We start from the raw sequence: 21,842 nt of genomic DNA, 5'->3' as shown, positions 1-21,842 counted from the left end.
CCAGTAGTGTGATCTATTTGTTATATACAACAAGCATGGTCAGGTTTCCTCATGGCTTCTAGGCATTATAGGTTTTTATTTATTTTTTCCACTTTTCTTTACTAAAAAATGTCTTTGTTTTTCAGTGAATTGGTTGTATGGTCACGTTAAGGGGAAAAATAATTAATAAAAATCTTTATTTCAGACTTTACATGAAGAACTCCTGAAATTTCAGTAAGGTTGTGTAGACTTTACATCCACTGCATTACATATAGCCCGGGGCAGCATGGTGGCTCAGTGGTTAGCACTTCTGCCTCACAGCACTGGGGTCATAAGTTCGATTCCCGACCATGCCCTTATCTGTGTGGAGTTTGTATGTTCTTCCCGTGTTTGCATGCGTTTCCTCTGGGTGCTCCGGTTTCATCCCACACTCCAAAAATATACTAGTAGGTTAGTATACTAGTAAGTTATTTGGCTGCTATTACATTGACCCTAGTCTCTCTCTCTCTGAGTGTGTGTGTGTGTGTGTGTGTGTGTGTGTGTGTGTGTGTTAAGGATTTTAGACTAAGCTCCAATGGGGCAGGGACTGTTGTGAGCGAGTTCTCTGTACAGCGCTGTGGAATTAGTGGTACTATATAAATATATGATGATGATACATACGATAAAAACAGCAGCTATAGGAAAAAATATAGCTTTTATTTACATACAAGCAATGCTTTACAGATAATCCATGATGGAAGCATGTGCAAATTTAAAAATATAAAGTGAGGTTGCCCATACACAAGCAAAGAAGCAAAACAAAGCAATATCAAAATCACAGTAATCAAAAATAAAACGGGCATGTCTTGACAAATGCATAAATACATAACCAGATGAGCACACCATAATATGCACACTTAAATGTTGCATTCTTTCTTTTCTCAAATATGGAACTTTAAAAAAAAAACCAAAAATTGTTAATGAAATCAAAGTATTTTCTAGATCTTAATGAAATTATACCAGTAGTTCTCAAGCATCATATTACCCACATAATCAGCAAACATGTACTGTAGGACTGAACCCACAAACATGTGTTACCTTGAACATAGCAACCTTCTGGAGTCAATTTCACAATATGGAAATCACATAAACTTGCACTACTCCAATCCACACTGGACGTAATGATATGTGGCATTTTATTGCCACTATACCATTGCAAACATTCACTCATTTATATATATAAAAATTGCCATAGCATCACAAATGTTCAGATATTTGGCACAGACTTATCCACCTCGCTCAATAAATAGTTCCTTGTCCATCACCTGGATAAATTTCAGAAAAAACAGCCCCATATGTCAAACACCTTTAGATCCGGTATGTGACACTTTTACATATGTATTTCTGAAAGCAAACGCTCATGTAAATATAAAGGCACCTTTTATTTTAGGTTTAATAGTCCTTTAAATGAGTTGATTCTTTATGTGACAGTGTTACATTGATTGTAGCTGACAGGACGTTGTAGAGTGATACCACCAGGTCCACCCACCCTGCACCAGACGAGGTGTAAAAAATAAAAATAAAAAAAATGTATGCTGTAGGCTAGTGTCAAACTGGCATTGTAGAATACTGGGCTTCTCCAATCGGAGCAGTGTAGCTGCCATACTGACACAGCAATGAATGGAAAACATGTCAGAGTTGTCTCAGAGCATCTCCTCATAACACTAGCACCAGTACCTAAACATTAATGGTACAAAATGTATTCATGCAAAATGGAAGAAAATGGGATAGAAGGAGCCTGCTCACTCCTAAAATTAACATAATTTCAGTGCAGACACCGCTGGAGTTGTCGTTTTGCTTCATTCGCAGACCATAGAAATCATTTAATACATTTTAGCTGGGAAAGAGGTCACGTCATAGAGGATGGAGGCTTCCTGTTAGGACACCACTGTGTTTCAGGGTACAACAGACAATGAACAGATTTGAATCTGCAGGAAAACGGAGACAGTTATTAGTGAAATAAATTTACAGAGCAAGTCAGTGAACTTGGTGGGAATTGATGAGACTAACCGAGTGGGGTCTTGCTCTAGGCTTAAATACCCAGCAATACGGACAACATTCCTTCTGTTTTCAGGACCGCCATAGCTCAGAGTTACCTGGATGAGAAAGAAAAGAGCAACACATTAAAGTGTACCCAGCTGTTTTCACTTTGTGGCTTGAGAAAATGAGAATACAAGGTGCTCATAACCATAGTAATAAGAATCGCTGCAGTCAGATTAGTCGCTCAGCAAACCATTCACAAAACAGTCTGTTCTGTAATGTGTTTGACCCTTCTGTATCACATCACTTGAATGTATGACAAACCAGTGACAATTTTTGATGTGGGAGAAATAAAAAGTCTCTATTCCATTTCCTTTCATGATGACCCTGTGCGTCAAAGGTGGTCTCTATTAGCCATGTATACATAACTGAAATCATCCCTTTAGTGAGCCGGGAGTGTAAGCATACGTGCTTGAAAAACGTTATGGCCCTTAGAATATCGGGAGGAGGTAAGGACACAGCAAAATGTCGAATCTTAAAAAATTTGATGCCTTTTCTACTGGAAAAAGAGATTTCTAATAAAAAGTTAAAAAAAAAAAAAAATTTAATTTGAAAATTGGGCAGAAAGGTTCATATTTTTGGTAGAGATCAGAGAGAAGCCTATGTGCCATTGACAACCAAGTCAGAAACAACCCGTATTCCAGCCTGTATCCATTACTTAAAATGTAGAGGATAAGTACCAGGGGGAAAACATGGGTTGTTCCAAAGTGGAGTCAAAGGAGACACAGTAGTGGATAGTTTGTATCTAGCCTGGCACGTGTTCAGTTGAAAAGCAAAATTTGAGAGATGGGAGTGAGGAAATCGCGAGTGTTCTATCTGCTTTAGGGAGGCATGGAACACAGAGTCCGGTACTTTCACTGGTTGGGTCTGGAGGTATAGGAGTTTGGGAATCGGGTTCATCTTGATGGCGATAATCTTTCCCCAGCCACGATATGATATAACCCTGTCACACCTCGAGGTCCTGTTTGATTCTAGCCAGGAGAAGTTTTCAGGAAACAGCCCTCCGTATGAAGATGTAATGTATACTCCTAAATATTTAACCTTGTGTGCCTGCCTGCGCAGGGTAAAGCTGGCTTGTAGGCAAGTTATAAGGGGAGAGGGGACGTGAAAGAACATGGCCTCAGATTGGAAAAAGGGGATTTTATAGCCTGATAAAGAACTACATTCATCTATGAGTCTGTATAGGGCAGGTAAAGAATGTTGGGGATTTGTGAGGGAGAGGAGGATATCGTCCATAATAAAAGAAAATCTTAAATTCTCGAGGTCCCACCTCCACATCCGTTATCATAGCTGATTGCCGGATCATCGCCGCCAGGAGTTCTAGGACTGAACCGAAGACATGGGGCAATAAGGGGCAACCCTGCCTTGTCCCATTAGAAAGGGAAAGCAGATCTGGTCAATGGGGAGTTGTACAATGCAATTATACCTTGCAGGAATTCAGCCGAGAAGCCATACTCCTTCAATGCAAGAAACAAAGTCCCATGAAATCTGGTTGAATGCCTTCTCGGCGTCCAGGGAGAGGAGCATGGCCGGGAGATGTCTCAGACTGATAATCTGCACAAGGTCTATCACACGCCTGACTGCCTGTAAATTTCAAGATTGTCTATGAAGCTTAATGCTGGAAGACCAGTATTGGGAAATCTATACCGAAGTCCAATTGGCATAAGCATAGTTTAGGACATATAATATATATAATTTTTAACTTTACCAATGAGAATGCACCCTACCTATTCACTAAGAACAAAAAAAACATTGGTATCCAATTCATTGACTACATTTGAAAGAATACTGTTTCAGTCCACAAAACAGCTAATCAATGAAGGTTGACAACATATATACTTTAAGTTACAGACAACAGGGAGGACTAGACAGTTGCAACAGGGCTAGTTGCAGCGACAACCATGAATGACGCGATACTGGGTTTTGTGGACTCATTATTAACCTCTTACAATTTTTTTCTTTTATTAATTTTTTTTTATTGTACAGCAAACTTTAAATTACTTTTACATATACATTCAGCATCATGACAATAAACTGTACATTGAAGTTGTCATATTATAAAAAGAAATCTTTCTGAAAGCAAAAAAGACGACGAGAAAATTAAAAATGTGATAGAAATAAAAAAGAAGCGCAAAAAGACTGTATTAGAAATCAAGAAGACAGCCTCTTACAATTTGAATGTCCTAGCACTGTCAACAGAAAGGAATATGTACAAAGTATGTCAGGTAGACAGGTACAAGATCTTACAGTCAATGGCCCCATGTTTGCGGTTTTAAAATCTAAGCCTAGACAAGTCACACAGCCCTTACCTGCTGTAGCAACGAGTTCAGTGGGAGTCTCTGTAGGTTTTCTAGGTGTGAATGGAAGAGATTACTGTGCTGCATTTTTACTTCCAGCATTCCTTCAATAATGTACCCTATGGTGCAGTCATCAGGGAGTCGAACCTTCTCCGCTGTGCTGATGAAGTTCCCCATACTAAAGACAAGGGAAAGGAGTAGGTTTCCATTCTCAGATCACAGGAGCAAAACATTATGACATGACCAACCCACTCACCTAGCCCAGGGGCTCATTTTCAGAGCAAGTCCGCGGCTGATACAGAACCCAGCTCCACCAGTTGCAAACCAAAACTTCAGAGTCGCCTTAAAAACAACAACAAAAAAAGTAAATTTTTGACATAGCAAATCACAAGATAATTTGGTTGTTGTATAGCCCTGTATGCAAAAGCTTTGTCTGCTGAAACTGGACAAAAACCAATGGATCAAGGTAGCCACAGTGTCTAAAATATTATTGCTAGCTACCTTTTCTTCATCCACAACAGGAAGCAATGGCCAGGAGTCCTCACAGAAGGCAGGATGTGGATTTCTCTTTTTTCAATCACAGAAACTACAGCTCTATAGAAACTAACTAAATTAAGACAATAAATTACTTTTGAAAGAGGCCACTAGCCTCAAATCGCTTATAACAAGTTGTGTCCAGTAGATGACGATGCATACACAGGTATCGTTGTATCCTAATCTACATAGATTACGAGCAAACCTAGGGTTTTGCGGCTGCGTCCTGTGCGATCAGTCTGAAATTTTTGAACCTATATGGTTACAACTCCAAAGACAGCAGGCACCTCCCTACGCAGTTGTGTCATGAGAGGACTAGCAAATATTAATAAGATTGACATTAGGGATTTGAAGGTTGTGACAAGATGGACCCGACAGATACAGGCCTGTTATGCAAGAAGTAACGTGCAAGTATGAAACAGTTTGGATGAACATTTATTTTTAAACTCTTTATTTTCAACAGCACAGATACAATACTGGACATAGTAGGTATAATGGGTCACTGAGAATGAAACATAACAATCCCAGGAGAATAATAAAGGAAACAAAACGTTTTCCTTTTAGTGTAGACAAACAAACAAAAAAGAAATCAAAACAAATAGGGACCAGAACAGTGAGCCTATAGCGGAAATAAGAGATTGTCCAAAATGGATCAAAAATTCTTTCTCCCTTCCCTCCCCCTTTGCGCTCAAAAAGAACATTTAATTTTTTAATTTTAGTTTCATCATCTCATTGGGATAATATACAACTGTGTATAACGCCTATCAGGATGGACTTAAGTTGAATCACCACATTCTTAAATAAAGCCAGGTAGGTTCAACATACTCACTGAGACATAACATTGGCCTGGCCAACTGTACCCTCCCATCTTGCAAACAGGAAGTTTGGACCATCCAATATACCGTCTACATTATAAAAGCATGGAAGGAGTTGAAATAGGGAGGCTCTCTAACTCAATCAGGATTAAGTCACTAAGCAATTGGTTTGAGCAGCTATTCTTTCTGGAACTTCTTGGGCACCAGACCAGCAAGGGGGAAAACACCATTGGTGATAACCTCTGCTCACTCCCATCTCCAACCCCGAAGTATTTGTGAGCCAATGACATCTTGGATGAACTTAGATTAAACTTGTGGGGTGGGCTTTCAATCGTGGGAAAGATGGACTGTTCCTGCAAGGGGACCCAGGGCATCATGGTGGAGTTCAGTCTACTACTAAACAGATTGTGGTTTCTGCCTTAGATCCTGTGTCTTAGCCGCTTACTTGTCGGAACTTCCTGCATTGAGATACTTTGCTCCACCTAGAGCCGATTGCGAGCTTCCCACATGATGTGCCTGTAGTAAGGCGACTGGAGTGTAGACTATTACTGTCGTGGTAGAGAGCTTTGGACCAAGTGTCTGACCATTAAGTCGCAAGAATCTACCTATAGATTGGCCAGGAGCTGAAATTTAAGTATATGGGACTTGCAGGATAGATATCTATGGGGTTAACCAGCTTAGCTGGGAGGTGGTGAACACACAGTTTGGCCTGGAGTCCATCTTCGGCTGACCAAAATGCTTCGTTGCTCCAGTAACAGCATCAGGACTACAGACTTTGGCAACAGCTTGGCCAGGAATTGAATAGGGTTATTAAAAGTATAGGAGTTACAATTTGGCAGGACACAAGGGACCCTCAGCAGACTTGTGTACCACAGTTGAGGTTGCTATAGGAACTGCCTCAGCCACACTTTCCAACACAAGTTGACCCGAAATTCAAAAACCAACTTGGCCAGAGGCATCTTTCATAGACCTGTATAGCGTCTTGTACCTGCAAGTTGTCCAGAGGACTGATTTAAACCACTTGGCCAGGGCAACAATGTATTCTCAGTATATTTGTGTACCTTCTTTGCAGTTGGAGCGGCAAATGCATCAGGACCATTTTTTAAATTTACAACAGAAATAGATATATTCGTTAAGGGATTATGTACACTGGGATACTGTGGGTGGTTGTTTGAAGCCTGATGTTCCCTTGGGTATTGTTTAACTGTTCATAGTTGTTTGCTATTGTTTACAGTTGTGCATATTCCTTCTGTAATAAATATACCATTGTATTGTCTCCCTTTCTTTGCCTATATGATCTAAGAACCCCTAAATGCCAGGGTTACCTAGAGCCTTAACTCCCTGGTATCCTGACAGAGGTGATAGGAGAAGTGTGTGTGCGGTGAGGGCAATGCACAAAATTCAGCTTTGCATAACCTTGTTATACTAGAAGGTAATGTAGCTATAAACACTGATGCTACACCCCTCCCCCCTCCAAAAAAAAAAAAAACCTCCAATCAGTCTTTCTACTTGTCCTTCCTCTAAAGCGCTACAATTCTTTGCGGTCCTAATGTTTCGTATAAATAAACTTATTTCTCAGCATATTACAAGCCAAGTGATACCCACTCACCGAACCATCACCTTTGACTCTATCCACAGTTTCCACTGGATGATCTAGACTGGGCCTTCCCACGTAGACGTCTGCGCTGTGTGGGAATGCAGACAGCAGTTCCAGCAGGGTGCGCACGTTCAGGTAATTGTCATCATCCAAATGACAGAACCACCTGTAATGCAGAAACGAAATAAGGGTATTACTGAAATACAACATGGTTTTCCAAGAAGCCATTTAAAGGTTGACCAGGCCTGGAGTGCCACAGGTTGACCAGGCCTGGAGTGCCACAGGTTGACCAGGCCTGGAGTGCCACAGGTTGACCAGGCCTGGAGTAGTGAATAAATGGAAATTCTGAGTAATTTACAGTGCAAGGGAACTGCAGCAGGAATGAGTGATAAGACTGAGGCTAGATGGGGGATACTCTTGTATACACCATTTGATCTCAACTCTCTGTATCCAAAGATGCAGAGATATTTTTTAGTTACGGAGAGAATGAACTGTCCCAAGTCCTGATATTTGTAACACAGCAATGCTTTGTAGAAACTATCACATTAGGAAAAGATTTTGATAGTCGCAGATAGTAATCTCCTGCGTGTCCAGCAAGATATGCACCGTCAACAGAATAAATGAACAAAATGTCAAACATTTTAATGGGTTACATACATTGTGACTTTTACAAGGAATTTGCCTTTCATTTTGTGGTTTGAAATTATGCAATTTCAGATTTTTGTCTACTGTTGGTCAATTTCTGTATGTGTATGCAATGTCAAATGTTCATATGTGATAACCAATCTCCTAGAGCAGGCCTGTGGCTCTCCTGATGTGTGAAACTACAAGTTTGCCATTAGATAGCCAGCTGATAGCTGACTGGGCATGCTGGAGTTTGTGGTTTCAAAACACCTGAAGAGCCACAGATTGGCCAGACCTGTCCTAGAGTAAGGCTTTTCTGGATTGTTAACAAATCTGTTTAAGGATTATCAAAATAAAAGTAATTCTATCTATGTATAACATCTTTCCTCTTTACTTTTCTCTGAAAAGCTTCTTATTTTGTAAGGCGCTAATGACAATTGCTATGAACTTGTGTAATAGCAATTACTAAAACAAAACGTCCCAAAGTTCTAAGCTTCACAGAATTATTTCTCTGTACGTTGGAACCAATCTCAATAGTGCAATAGTGGTCACACTTGAGGTGTACTCTTATTTAATATGCCTTTGTATATAGGATATAAAACACTAAATGTTAAAAGCCGCTCAAACAATGCGGTCCACTCAGTGCTCTTAACACACAATGATTGTGCTGAAGTTTCAAACAAATAAAATAAAAATCAGGCCACTTGGGTTGAGCTAGTTGGGAGAAGGAGGTCTACCATTATATATTGGGAATTTAGGTGGACATTTCCTTTAACAGCTTATGCTTTCTATTAGAGAGTATAACATTAAGGGCCATACCCAAAAAAGGAAAAAAAAAAAAAAACAAACAAAAAAAAAAACTTATTTTAACATTGCCCAATCTCCATTAATAGAACCAGAGAGTCCTATCCTAAATAACTGCCCTAACTTTCCCCTAACATTTTTGAGAAAATACTTCCTCCAGCTCTGTTAGCTTCTGCCCTGTGTTGACGATGTAAATCAAAACAATACAGTGTTATTTTCAATTTAGTCAGAGTCTTTATGTGCAGTCAGAGTCTGTAATAGGTTCTAAAAGAAACAATTGCAAAAAAAAACCAAAAACCCTTCTATAGAATAGAACTACTACATTGCTGGCAGGAACAACTCATGAATGGAAGGAAACAGAAGAAAATGCTTTTATTAAACCTCCAGTTGTAAAGGATGTTTTCTTGCTTACAAAAAAAGAGAAAGTTGGGCAACAGATACATTTAAGTGGGGTGCACAATCCCAACCTCCAGTGTTTGGGAGCTGCCATGCTTGTTCATCTTTGGCAATGTGGCTAGTTTTGTGCATACGAAAAAATAAAATCCTATTTTCCAAATATAATTCCATAATGTGTTGTGGCACATAATGACTAGAAAAGAAAAATAAGCATGTCTTTTAGATTCTGGGTTCATACCTATGCATTGGAACAATAAAACAGATTACTACTCACTTTTTGGCAGATTGCACAAACTTGTCATATTCCACAGCCATCTTACAGCAAAGAGCTTGTCGAGTGTGTACTGCAGTGCAGTTGGTGTTTACCATCTGACTTCCTGAAAAGGGCAAAAAATGATGTCTGAAATACCTAATATTTAACATGTAAATATTGAGATATATATATATATATATTGATATATATATATATATATATATATATTGATATATATATATATATATATATATATATATATATATATATATATATATATATATATATATATATATATATATATATATATATATATATATATATATATATATATATACACACATACATACACTACTTTTCATACTCTCACTTACCCACTTGCTGACGCAGTTCTTTGTCTTCCCAATCCGTGAATATGAAAGTCTGGTTAGGACATAAACTACATAAATTATTTTTTTTATTAAACATAAATTGCCTTTTTAGATTATGAAAAACTTATTACACTATACATTTACTATATATTTTTTAACTAAATCTATCAATTTAAATAATGAAAACTCAAGGGGACAAATGTGATTCTGCAACACATGACAAGCTGGGTTGATGTTCCTCTTTGGATAGGTTACACCAGCCATCAGGACAGTGGTGATGCTTCACCTGCCACCACCTACACCAGGGGTCAGCAACCTTTTTCTATCAGTGCGCCGGCAAAAACTTTTCAAGCCCAGGTGTGCCAGCTGCACACACACACACACATGTTATGCCACACAATAGTTCCCCCAGTTCATATTATGCCACATAGTTGTGCAAAGATCACAAACCTGTGCCCCCAGCTCCTGTTATACCACATACTTGCCTCTGGAGTCAGCATCTTTCGTTCCATAGGAGCTGCTTCAGTAAAGTAGGCAAAGATAACTGAAACGGAGCTGCTGCGCATCTGTTTCTGCCACCTTCAGTTTCTTTAGTTTAACAGCTGCAGAGCTCCGGCATGCCAGACAGAAGTGGTCAGCATGCCACGTCTGGCACGCGTGCCAGGGGTTGTCAACCCCTGACCTACTCTACATGGCTTTTCTTTGTGTTAGCATCAACAGCTGTTTTCACACTTTCCAGTGACATCCTTCTATCCCGTTCATTATTTTAGGACATATATCAGGTGGCTACAGAGTAATTGCCTCAAGAGCTATTTTTATAAGCCACTATTTGAGAGTATAATGTAACAATTGTAGTAACACTAGTGGTGTTTTATTCAGCCCTCTTTGCTCAAACTAGAATTGCACATCTCAGTTCTTCCCTATGCTTCCATAATCCATCAGTCTCTCACCTGTGACTTTGCTTGGGAGATCCAGGTTTGCAAAAGAAGGTCCAGGCGACTCCTGTGGTATTTCTTTGTAGTTTTTACTGCAATAAATAAATCTTCTATCTGAAGAGGTTGCCTTACATGAAGTCCATCTTTTAGTTCAATGCTTTGAAAGGATTCTGCATCCACGCTGTAGCTCTCCCATTCTTGAAAAAGGTCACTTTGATTGTGTCCTTGCTGAGGATTTCTGGTTTCTTCCAGCAGAGGTTCACGATAGCTGTTGGTACAGGTTAGGTTACAGGCTAGCAATAGGTGAGGTTTTGGTAAACCATACTGCCACCAAGGAATGAGTAAGTAGAAAACAAGACTGAGTGACACAGACAACAGGAAGAAGATCTTGGTCAATCCAATGCAGGAAATCTTCATCCTTCAGCCCTCTGGAGACAGGCTCAGGTCAGTCAGCTCCGGCATTGCAGACACTGACGAAAAAGATAATTTTGTAATATTATAAGATACTAAATGCATCAAAACATTAATATGTCATAAGTGTTCCTTACCATACATGTTTTGTGTACTTTTCACTTACCAAACACAAATTTTCACACCCCACTCACAGTCATCACCTTCCAAAATACCCCATTTCACACGATTTTCCACATCTTAAGCTGGGTACACACTACACTGTTTTCGTCCAATAATCGGCTGAAACAGCCGACATACGACCGCTCGTTCAAAAGTCGGGTCAGTGTGTGCAGTGACACAATGGTCGAAAGTCTCCCCAAATGGACAATTATCGCCTCATTTGGTTGGTCAACCCGTTTAATATTTTTGTTCCAATCTCGTTTCCACTGTGTAGTGTGTATAAACTTCCGACCGATCCACAACAGTGAGTACGAAATTACAGTCATTGCTCACGACAACATGGCTGTAAAAAGTCGCTAAAGGGACGTCCACTCTTCCCTTTATCGTCCTAAACAAGGCTAGTGTGTATGCAGTCCATGGACCGAAAAATCGCTCGGCATAAAAAGTTGGTCGAAATTTCTGTAGTGTGTACCCAGCTTTACAGAATTTGACATGCAATTGCGAACAGGAGCATACAATAGCAAATGCTGTAAATGGGTCATGTTGGAAGTTATGGTAACAAATAACTTGCCCTTTATTTACTCCACTTCATTACCAGACTAAATTTCACTTTGGGATGTATTAGTTTATCTAGGGAAACCGGTTTTCATTCCTTTGTGAAACCAAACACATTTTAAATTATATTTTTCTTTCTGAAATCATTGGGACTTTCTTTTGGTAGCAAATTGGAAGAAATATCTTGCTATCCTATAAGCGGTACCTATGAGGCACAGAGGGCACTTGTCATTACTACTCCACACCAGGGACTATACCCCAATGACACCTGACTCTGCCTGCTGTATAGGACACAAATACACAACTCTCCAGCTGCCATGGACCTAATAGTCCCAGCCCACCACCATACCTCTATCTCCACGCACACAGCCCCGAACCGCTCAATAAGAAGCTGAGGTGGCAGGATGACGTCATATGTATGCGTCGGTATGGCGTCACACAGCTCATGTGACCATCTGCCAATTCCACTCTACCCCGGTGTCTTCAGCCGCTGAGTGTGACGTCACGACGTGCGCCTGGCTACGCCGGAAGTGTAACGCGCGTAATCCGGAAGTGGTTTGATGGTCGGGGCCGGAGCAGCGGAGAACGAGGGGGAAGATGCCGCTCCCGGTTCAAGTGTTCAACCTGCAGGTCAGAAACCGCCTGTGTACTGGGTAGCTCGGTGCCATAACCACGTCACCCCAGCTACAGAAACTCATCTCACTAGTGTGCACAGCTCCCCATTTCCTATCAGTGTACATTATACCTGTCACCATATAGTCTGACATTCAAGTATAGACAATGACAGTTAATGACCTGAGTACATTATACCTGGATGTAAACTTTGCTTGATACACAAGAAAGGTGATTAAACATTGCAGGAGGGTGTGCTCATACCTACACATTATAGTAAGCTGATTCATTTAATAGATACCTGTCACATGGAGTTGACAGCTCAGTGAGTTCATGTAGTTCATCTCCAGAGACCAGCACATAAAGATCTTCAGCACAGGGCTCATGTATCCAGACATTGGGCATATGAATTTCTGTAATCTTGCTGCTGTGGACAATGCCTCCCTTTTCTTTTGCACTGGTGTTCATAGATACTCTCCAAAACATTCATCCAGTGCAGATCTATATTGAGTACAAATACAGAATCGGGTGCTTCTTGCCCCTATCAAAACATGCCTAAAATTACCACCACCCTATGTACCCTATATGAATGTTGTATGATATTATTTTATGCTATTTTCAATATCTTTATATTCTGCAACATGTATTGTTCCTTGCTATAGACAGGTTGTGCCCACAGATATGTTGAGATCACCAAGCATTTCTTGTACATGGATTGGCGAACCCCTTTCTGTAGATCATAAGAATATTAGAAGTCGCCTATTTAAAGGGTCTTCTAATGCCCATGGTAATTTACAACAGGGTTGTGTTATCCCTCGTTTTCCACAAGTTTACCAATGAATCCTGAAATAAAGGCATCAGAACTGAGTTTACACATATTTACAGTAAATGACACATAAATTAATATCATCTCAGCAGTTGAAAATTCATAAATTATAACAAATAATGGAATTTGTGTTTAAGGGTATTGTTTATGTTAAAGGGCCACTAAGCATAAAATATATCTTGGTACGTACAAAAGAGCTTCTACATTTGTGAATTAAGTTAGTTTTTCTTTTATATATGGCAACATACATTTTAGGCTTGATTCTTTACTATATACAAACCAGTCTAATACAATTCATAGATTAAACAATTGAAAAATAAATATTTCCATAAAGGTTAATTTCATTTATTACCTTACCAGTAGGTCTGCAGCATGCGTTACAATCGGAGTTTTCACTATATACTTGCATGTAGTTTCTGCATATTTGTGAAACAGCTAGGTGGATGCAATGAATAAATGTCTACTCTTCATTTACTTGAATTATACTGTATTACTTGTTTAAATCCTGAGTAGAATTTTTTTTTAGTTATGCTTCTCTTAAAGAATAAGTGTTAGCTTAGCTAAAATATGCAAAATTGCTTTTTTGTAATATCAGAAAATTAGTATATTGACCTATTTTATACCATTTTATATTTTGTATGTTTTATATATGATATAAAGTGCATAAATTTTCTTTTCTAAACTTGTGTGTGTTATTCAGGTAAGTTTTTAAATAGCCTCCTAATAATAGATAAATTACTTTATTAAATCAATGGTTTTTTTTTCCATTTTTTTCCAAAATTATTTGTCAGTATTAGAAGCTGATCTTATGCCATCAGCCTCTCCGAATAGAAAAGAAAATGGAGCAGGACGTCCCATCAGTTTAGATTCAGATTAGTATAAGTTGATTCTCAAGCAGCCGCCATATATTTCCATTAACGTGATTCTCACATGTCTCGGAGCCGTTGCAGTTGTACAGTTTATGGTTCTGGGCTGTCAGTGATAGCCAAAGGATCTGATTGCTGACATTTATTGTTCAGCGTAAATGCGGTGTAGAAAATGCATCCAGGGAAATACCTTAGGCCACATACCCACTGGTGGGGGGTTTTAAATGTGGTTGTATGCATTTTTGACATTTGTAAATACATGTAAATTGATTTGATACTAGAAATAATGGTTGATAGTGTTTCCATGCCTATTTTCTTATTTATTTGCTTTGCGGTAGCTATTTTCAGTGATAGATCTGGTATAACCTGTATCTAATATTAATGTGCATGTCAACTGCAACATTTTAACAGTTATATTGTTATTTTAAATAACAATATCTTCTTCCTTGCACCCCCTGCCCGCGGCCTCTCGCTTCTTCCTTGCACCCACGGCCTCTCGCTTCTTCCTTGCACCCCCTGCCCGCATCCTCTCGCTTCTTCCTTGCACCACCTGTCTGCAGCCTTTCTTGCTTCCTCCTTGCACCCCCTGCCCGCGGCCTCTCGCTTCTTCCTTGCACCCCCTGCCCACGGCCTCTCGCTTCTTCCTTGCACCCCCAGAACGCAGCCTCTCGCTTCTTCCTGGCACCCCCTACCCGCAGCCTCTCGCTTCTTCCTTGCACCACCTGTTCGCAGCCTCTCTCGCTTCCTCCTTGCACCCCCTGTCCGCAGCCTCTCTCGCTTCCTCCTTGCACCCCCTGTCCGCAGCCTTTCTCGATTCCTCCTTGCACCCCCTGTCCGCAGCCTCTCTCGCTTCCTCCTTGCACCCCCTGTCCGCAGCCTCTCTCGCTTCCTCCTTGCACCCCCTGTTCGCAGCCTCTCTCGCTTCCTCCTTGCACCCCCTGTCCGCAGCCTCTCTCGCTTCCTCCTTGCACCCTATGCCCGCAGCCACTGGTTTCTTCCTGGCACCCCGTGCCCTCAGCCACTGGTTTCTTCCTGGCACCCCGTGCCCTCAGCCACTGGTTTCTTCCTGGCACCCCGTGCCCTCAGCCACTGGTTTCTTCCTGGCACCCCGTGCCCTCAGCCACTGGTTTCTTCCTGGCACCCCGTGCCCTCAGCCACTGGTTTCTTCCTGGCACCCCGTGCCCTCAGCCACTGGTTTCTTCCTGGCACCCCGTGCCCTCAGCCACTGGTTTCTTCCTGGCACCCCGTGCCCGCAGCCACTGGTTTCTTCCTGGCACCCCATGCTCGCAGCCACTGGCTTTTTCCTGGCACCCCCTCCCCGCAGCCACTGGCTTCTTCCTGGCACCCCCTCCCCGCAGCCACTGGCTTCTACCTGGCACGCCCTACCCGCAGCCACTGGCTTCTACCTGGCACGCCCTATCCGCAGCCACTGGCTTCTACCTGGCACCCCCTCCCCGCAGCCACTGGCTTCTACCTGGCACCCCCTACCCGCAGCCACTGGCTTCTACCTGGCACCCCCTCCACGCATGCTCTGTCCGTAGCCTGCCTCTCCTAGTCATCGCACCCCCAGTCCGTAGCTTGTCTCTCTTAAATTGTGGTTGAATTTGAAGAAACATTTAAATGATGAAACTAACACATGCATTCATTCAAATATCAATATAGTTGATAGCACTAAAGAATGGAAGAAGAAATGTTGCATTATTTATGGGCATTAAAAACCTTTACTTCCAACATGTGGCCACTTACTTTGGCTGTAAATGTTAGGTGAGATTGACATGGCTGCCATAGAGAAACTAGTGGTATTATTGGTGCAGTATTCCTTGTTATAGCAGTTCTGGTTGCCTTATTGCTTCCATAGATGAAATGGCTGCCACCACAGAGACAGAAGTTCATTACTACTAGCAACTCTCCTATTTCTGAAACACACAAATTATGTATATACTGCAGAAAAATGCATCTTGCCGTAAAATAAGTATTTGTCTCTATTTATAAACAAGCATATGCGTGCACAGAAGGACATAACTCCTCGTGCATGCTCGCATTTCGGCCTTTGGGATTGTCTCCGTAAATTCAGCATGCACTTACTTTTGGGAGCTTACTACCTAAATTCCCTAACATACTGGCATATAGTCTGTTTCTGAGCATGTGCAGTGCGATTTTACACAAAATATGACATGTATCGAAATTTACGTTCATTAATGAATCAGATCCCTTTTCCCCCAAAATTTTTGCACATTTGTAAATTAGGCGCTTAAACACATGACACTCAAAATCAGTGGATCTGGAGCTGTATAAACTATTACATATGTTACAAATACAAGATTTCTTTATTTCATGTAAATCTGTGAGTTTAAATATGAGAGCCAGATGTTCCCATTATGCCGATTGCAACTGTGGAACAGCACTTTGTATCTGGCTGCTATATGTTTTCCACAAGATACTGTATGTCCGGTATGTACCTTTATTTTTCTTCCACATAGGTGTCTGAACCAAGCATTTAATGAATGAGTTGTATTTTGTCACTGCAAAGTATACTGCACTAAAATACCTTTTATGCATACATTGCCATCACTAGCACAAACTGAGTTTACTCTCTTTAGTGATGTGTATTATTGTTGCTACAATTTTATTGCACTATATAGCTTTCCATCTTCATTTGAATGCACTTTGTTGGTGGAGTTCAAGAGCTAAGTGTTATGGAATGTTGGTAATCAGGATGTATATGAATTGGATAATTTAAATAATAATCATTCACTTATTTAGAAAAGTGTAGTTTGTATCTCACTATATACACAGTGCTATTCAATATTATTTCTTTCCTCTTTGAGTGCCTCTGAAGTAGATTACAGTTTGTATGCTATGTTTGCCTTTAGCAGGTAAGCTCTGTGTCAGGGTCTGAGGGTGAGGAGAGTCAGGACAGAATGAGGGATAGCTCCAGCCCCTGCTCCAGCTCAGCATCCTCTTCAGGGGCAGATTGGTACTGCATCCCCCAAAGCAGTAGGTCAGACCTCTTCATACAGACTACCGCTGGAGATTACAGCCTGAGCGCCGACCTTTCCACCTGCACGCTGCTATCTGAGGTATCAGAGAGAGAGGGACGGACTTCAGAAACACACAAGTACATCTACATGCAGAAAACTTAGTAACTCAGTTTTATGTCAGACTTCATAAGTTGGAATTATCAGAACTGAACTACTTGGTCTTTTTTATTTATTTATTTTGGTTTTGCTTCTGCTCTTGTATTGTTTTGTTTCTGTCCCTCTATGCTCCATACAGTGCTGTAGGACTATATTTTGACTACAACTCATTGTCCTTGACTTGCTGCTGTAATCATTGGTGGACTGAAGTAGCTCTGTTATAACTTCATGTTCATTCGGAACAGCGATTAATGCTACCGTGTTGCTTGTCTAGGGTGCTGTTGAACCCATGCAGATTGATGCTGACCCCCAGGATGACCAACAGAATGTTCCAGATATCAATTATGTAGTGGAAAACCCGACCCTAGTAAGTATGTAGCTGCAAAGCTGTGTACATGTCACTGCCAAGAGCCTTGTTTTGTGTTTGTTTATTTAATAGTAGTTCTTACTTAAGTTCATTTTTAGCTTACTAAGTATGACTAGCTAACATTTAATGCAAGAACATTTTGTAATATCCAAAAACATAGAAACACTGTGGGGTAAATGTATCAAGCTGAGAGTTTTTCGGCGGGTTTGAAAAACCAATCAGATTCTAGCTGTCATTTATTTAGTACATTCTACAAAATGATAGCTAGAATCTGATTGGTTGCTATAGGTAACATCTCCTCTTTTTAAACCCGCCGGAAAACTCTCAGCTTGATACATTTACCCCTGTGTGTCTAAGCTTTCACAAATTCCCTAATATTTTATTTAAGTGGGTTGGGGTAATCTGTGTGACCTTTTTATTTTGACAGGATCTCGAGCAGTATGCTTCCAGCTATAGTGGCCTCATGCGTATTGAACGATTGCAGTTTATTGCTGACCGATGTCCTCAGCTACGTGTTGAGGCCCTGAAGATGGCCCTGTCTTTTGTACAGCGAACTTTTAATGTAGATGTCTATGAGGAGATTCATCGAAAGTTGTCAGAGGCCTCCAGGTGATGATGATTATAAAAATAAATTGAAAATTGCATGTGATTAAATTAACACAATTTATCTTCTTTCTTCCACCTCCACATTGTTTCTTTTCTGCACCTCACTGTTCTCAGCTTTTCTCTCTTCCTTCTCACACCCCGTATCCATAGCTTTTCTCTTCTATTCTTCACACCCCCTGTAGCTTCTCTTTTCTTTCTTGTACTTCCAGTCCTTAGCCTCTTTTTTTTTTCCCTTGTACCCCCTATCCTCAGCCTCTCGCTTCTTCCTTGGACCCCCTGTCTGCAGCCTCTTGCTTCTTCCTTGCAGCCCCTGTCTGCAGCCTCTCGCTGCTTCCTTGGACCCCCTGTCCGCAGCCTCTCGCTTCTTCCTGGCACCCCCTGTCTGCAGCCTCTCGCTGCTTCCTTGGACCCCCTGTCCGCAGCCTCTCGCTTCTTCCTGGCACCCCCTGTCTGCAGCCTCTCGCTTCTTCCTTGGACCCCCTGTCTGCAGCCTCTTGCTTCTTCCTTGCACCCCCTGTCTGCAGCCTCTCGCTGCTTCCTTGGACCCCCTGTCCGCAGCCTCTCGCTTCTTCCTGGCACCCCCTGTCTGCAGCCTCTCGCTTCTTCCTGGCACCCCCTGTCTGCAGCCTCTCGCTTCTTCCTGGCACCCCCTGTCTGCAGCCTCTCGCTTCTTCCTGGCACCCCCTGTCTGCAGCCTCTCGCTTCTTCCTGGCACCCCCTGTCTGCAGCCTCTCGCTTCTTCCTGGCACCCCCTGTCTGCAGCCTCTCGCTTCTTCCTGGCACCCCCTGTCTGCAGCCTCTCGCTTCTTCCTGGCACCCCCTGTCTGCAGCCTCTCGCTTCTTCCTGGCACCCCCTGTCTGCAGCCTCTCGCTTCTTCCTGGCACCCCCTGCCCGCAGCCACTGGCTTCTTCCTTGGACTTCCTGACTGCAGCCTCTCGCTTCTTCCTGGCACCCCCTGCCCGCAGCCACTGGCTTCTTCCTGGCACCCCCCTGCCCGCAGCCACTGGCTTCTTCCTGGCACCCCCCTGCCCGCAGCCACTGGCTACTTCATGGCACCCTCCTGCCCCAGCCACTGGCTTCTTCCTGGCACCCCCCTGCCCGCAGCCACTGGCTACTTCATGGCACCCCCCTGCCCGCAGCCACTGGCTTCTTTCTGGCACCCCCTACCGCAGACACTGGCACCCCCTGTTCGCCGCCTCTCGCTTCTTCCTTGCACCCCCCTGTCTGCTGCCTCTCGCTTCTTTTTTGGACCCCCCTGCCCGCAGCCACTGGCTTCTTCCTGGCACCCCCTGCCCGCAGCCACTGGCTTCTACCTGGCACCCCCTACAGTAGACACTGGCACCCCTGTCCGCCGCCTCTCGCTTCTTCCTTGTACCCCCCTGTCCGCCGCCTCTCGCTTCTTCCTGGCACCCCCCTGTCCGCAGCCTCTCGCTTCTTCCTGGCACCCCCCTGTCCGCCGCCTCTCGCTTCTTCCTGGCACCCCCTGCCCGTAGCCACTGGCTTCTTCCTGGCACCCCCCTGCCCGCAGCCACTGGCTTCTTTCTGGCACCCCCCTGCCCGCAGCCACTGGCTTCTTTCTGGCACCCCCTGCCCGCAGCCACTGGCTTCTTCCTGGCACCCCCTGCCTGCAGCCACTGGCTTCTTCCTTGCACCCCCTACAGCAGACACTGGCACCCCTGTCCGCCGCCTCTTGCTTCTTCCTGGCACCCCCTGCCCGCAGCCACTGGCTTCTTCCTGGCACCCCCCTGCCCGCAGCCACTGGCTTCTTCCTGGCACCCCCTGCCCGCAGCCACTGGCTTCTTCCTGGCACCCCCTGCCCGCAGCCACTGGCTTCTTCCTGGCACCCCCTGCCCGCAGCCACTGGCTTCTTCCTGGCACCCCCTGCCCGCAGCCACTGGCTTCTTCCTGGCACCCCCTGCCCGCAGCCACTGGCTTCTTCCTGGCACCCCCTGCCCGCAGCCACTGGCTTCTTCCTGGCACCCCCTGCCCGCAGCCACTGGCTTCTTCCTGGCACCCCCTACAGCAGACACTGGCACCCCTGTCCGCCGCCTCTCGCTTCTTCCTGGCACCCCCTGTCCGCAGCCACTGGCTTCTTCCTGGCACATCCTGCCGCAGCCACTGGCTTCTTCCTGGCACCCCCCTGCCTGCAGCCACTGGCTTCTTCCTGGCACCCCCCTGCCTGCAGCCACTGGCTTCTTCCTGGCACCCCACTGCCCGCAGCCACTAGCTACTTCATGGCACCCCCCTGCCCGCAGCCACTGGCTTTTTCCTGGCACCCCCCTGCCCGCAGCCACTGGCTTTTTCCTGGCACCCCCCTGCCCGCAGCCACTGGCTTCTTCCTGGCACCCCCCTGCCCGCAGCCACTGGCTTCTTCCTGGCACTTCCCTGCCCGCAGCCACTGGCTTTTTCCTGGCACCCCCCTGCCCGCAGCCACTGGCTTCTTCCTGGCACCCCCTACTGCAGACACTGGCACCCCCTGCCTGTAGCCACTGGCTTCTTCCTGGCACCCCCTGCCCGTAGCCACTGGCTTCTTCCTGGCACCCCCTGCCCGCAGCCACTGGCTTCTTCCTGGCACCCCCTGCCCGCAGCCACTGGCTTCTTCCTGGCACCCCCTGCCCGCAGCCACTAGCTTCTTCCTGGCACCCCCTGCCCGCAGCCACTGGCTTCTTCCTGGCACCCCCCTGCCCGCAGCCACTGGCTACTTCCTGGCACCCCCCTGCCCGCAGCCACTGGCTACTTCCTGGCACCCCCCTGCCCGCAGCCACTGGCTTCTTCCTGGCACCCCCCTGCCCGCAGCCACTGGCTTCTTCCTGGCACCCCCCTGCCCGCAGCCACTGGCTACTTCATGGCACCCTCCTGCCCCAGCCACTGGCTTCTTCCTGGCACCCCCCTGCCCGCAGCCACTGGCTACTTCATGGCACCCCCCTGCCCGCAGCCACTGGCTTCTTTCTGGCACCCCCTACCGCAGACACTGGCACCCCCTGTTCGCCGCCTCTCGCTTCTTCCTTGCACCCCCCTGTCTGCTGCCTCTCGCTTCTTTTTTGGACCCCCCTGCCCGCAGCCACTGGCTTCTTCCTGGCACCCCCTGCCCGCAGCCACTGGCTTCTACCTGGCACCCCCTACAGTAGACACTGGCACCCCTGTCCGCCGCCTCTCGCTTCTTCCTTGTACCCCCCTGTCCGCCGCCTCTCGCTTCTTCCTGGCACCCCCCTGTCCGCAGCCTCTCGCTTCTTCCTGGCACCCCCCTGTCCGCCGCCTCTCGCTTCTTCCTGGCACCCCCTGCCCGTAGCCACTGGCTTCTTCCTGGCACCCCCTACAGCAGACACTGGCACCCCTGTCCGCCGCCTCTTGCTTCTTCCTGGCACCCCCTGCCCGCAGCCACTGGCTTCTTCCTGGCACCCCCCTGTCCGCAGCCTCTCGCTTCTTCCTGGCACCCCCTACAGCAGACACTGGCACCCCTGTCCGCCGCCTCTCGCTTCTTCCTTGTACCCCCCTGTCCGCCGCCTCTCGCTTCTTCCTGGCACCCCCCTGTCCGCAGCCTCTCGCTTCTTCCTGGCACCCCCTGTCCGCAGCCACTGGCTTCTTCCTGGCACATCCTGCCGCAGCCACTGGCTT

The 21,842-nt window shown here is 44.8% G+C and overlaps 2 protein-coding genes across 5 annotated transcripts in view; one reads left to right on the top strand and one right to left on the bottom strand.

The window, feature by feature from the left end:
* Positions 1-654: 654 nt before the first annotated feature.
* Positions 655-12,332, bottom strand: RFNG (RFNG O-fucosylpeptide 3-beta-N-acetylglucosaminyltransferase). Of its 2 annotated transcripts, XM_075216783.1 has the most exons (9): positions 12,162-12,330; positions 10,700-11,154; positions 9,753-9,801; positions 9,400-9,502; positions 7,314-7,467; positions 4,612-4,697; positions 4,368-4,533; positions 2,029-2,114; positions 655-1,946 (listed from the first exon to the last, which is right to left on the bottom strand). In XM_075216783.1, the coding sequence occupies exons 2-9, from the start codon at positions 11,099-11,101 to the stop codon at positions 1,868-1,870; spliced, it is 1,125 nt and encodes a 374-aa protein (XP_075072884.1). In that variant the 5' UTR covers positions 11,102-11,154; positions 12,162-12,330; the 3' UTR covers positions 655-1,867. The 2 variants fall into 2 exon arrangements, with proteins under 2 accessions (XP_075072884.1, XP_075072885.1); XM_075216784.1 differs by lacking the exons at positions 655-1,946; positions 2,029-2,114 and adding an exon at positions 2,122-3,642 and having other exon boundaries at positions 12,162-12,332.
* GPS1 (G protein pathway suppressor 1) overlaps positions 12,311-21,842 on the top strand; it is a 25,251-nt gene continuing 15,719 nt past the window's right edge. The window contains exons 1-4 of one of the 3 annotated variants that reach the window (XM_075216780.1): positions 12,338-12,442; positions 16,990-17,196; positions 17,528-17,620; positions 18,048-18,229. In XM_075216780.1, the coding sequence (XP_075072881.1) occupies positions 12,410-12,442; positions 16,990-17,196; positions 17,528-17,620; positions 18,048-18,229 (515 nt within the window). In that variant the 5' untranslated portion in view covers positions 12,338-12,409. Of the gene's footprint in view, positions 12,443-16,989; positions 17,197-17,527; positions 17,621-18,047; positions 18,230-21,842 lie in introns of all 3 variants that reach the window. The other 2 variants (XM_075216781.1, XM_075216782.1) reach the window with 2 other exon arrangements.

Source organism: Mixophyes fleayi, chromosome 6 (genome assembly GCF_038048845.1).
Source record: "Mixophyes fleayi isolate aMixFle1 chromosome 6, aMixFle1.hap1, whole genome shotgun sequence".
Taxonomy (NCBI): Eukaryota; Metazoa; Chordata; class Amphibia; order Anura; family Limnodynastidae; genus Mixophyes; species Mixophyes fleayi.
Note: the sequence above shows the minus strand (reverse complement) of the source record. Positions and strands in the feature narration are given on the sequence as shown.

Excerpts from the sequence above, each read along its gene's own strand:
- RFNG (XM_075216783.1), bottom strand. The coding sequence starts at position 11,101 with ATGAAGATTTCCTGCATTGGATTGACCAAGATCTTCTTCCTGTTGTCT. Across the intron at positions 7,468-9,399 it reads TTTGTGCAATCTGCCAAAAA|GTGGTTCTGTCATTTGGATG; the intron begins GTGAGTAGTAAT and ends TCTGCATTACAG. Across the intron at positions 4,534-4,611 it reads AAAATGAGCCCCTGGGCTAG|TATGGGGAACTTCATCAGCA; the intron begins GTGAGTGGGTTG and ends CCTTGTCTTTAG.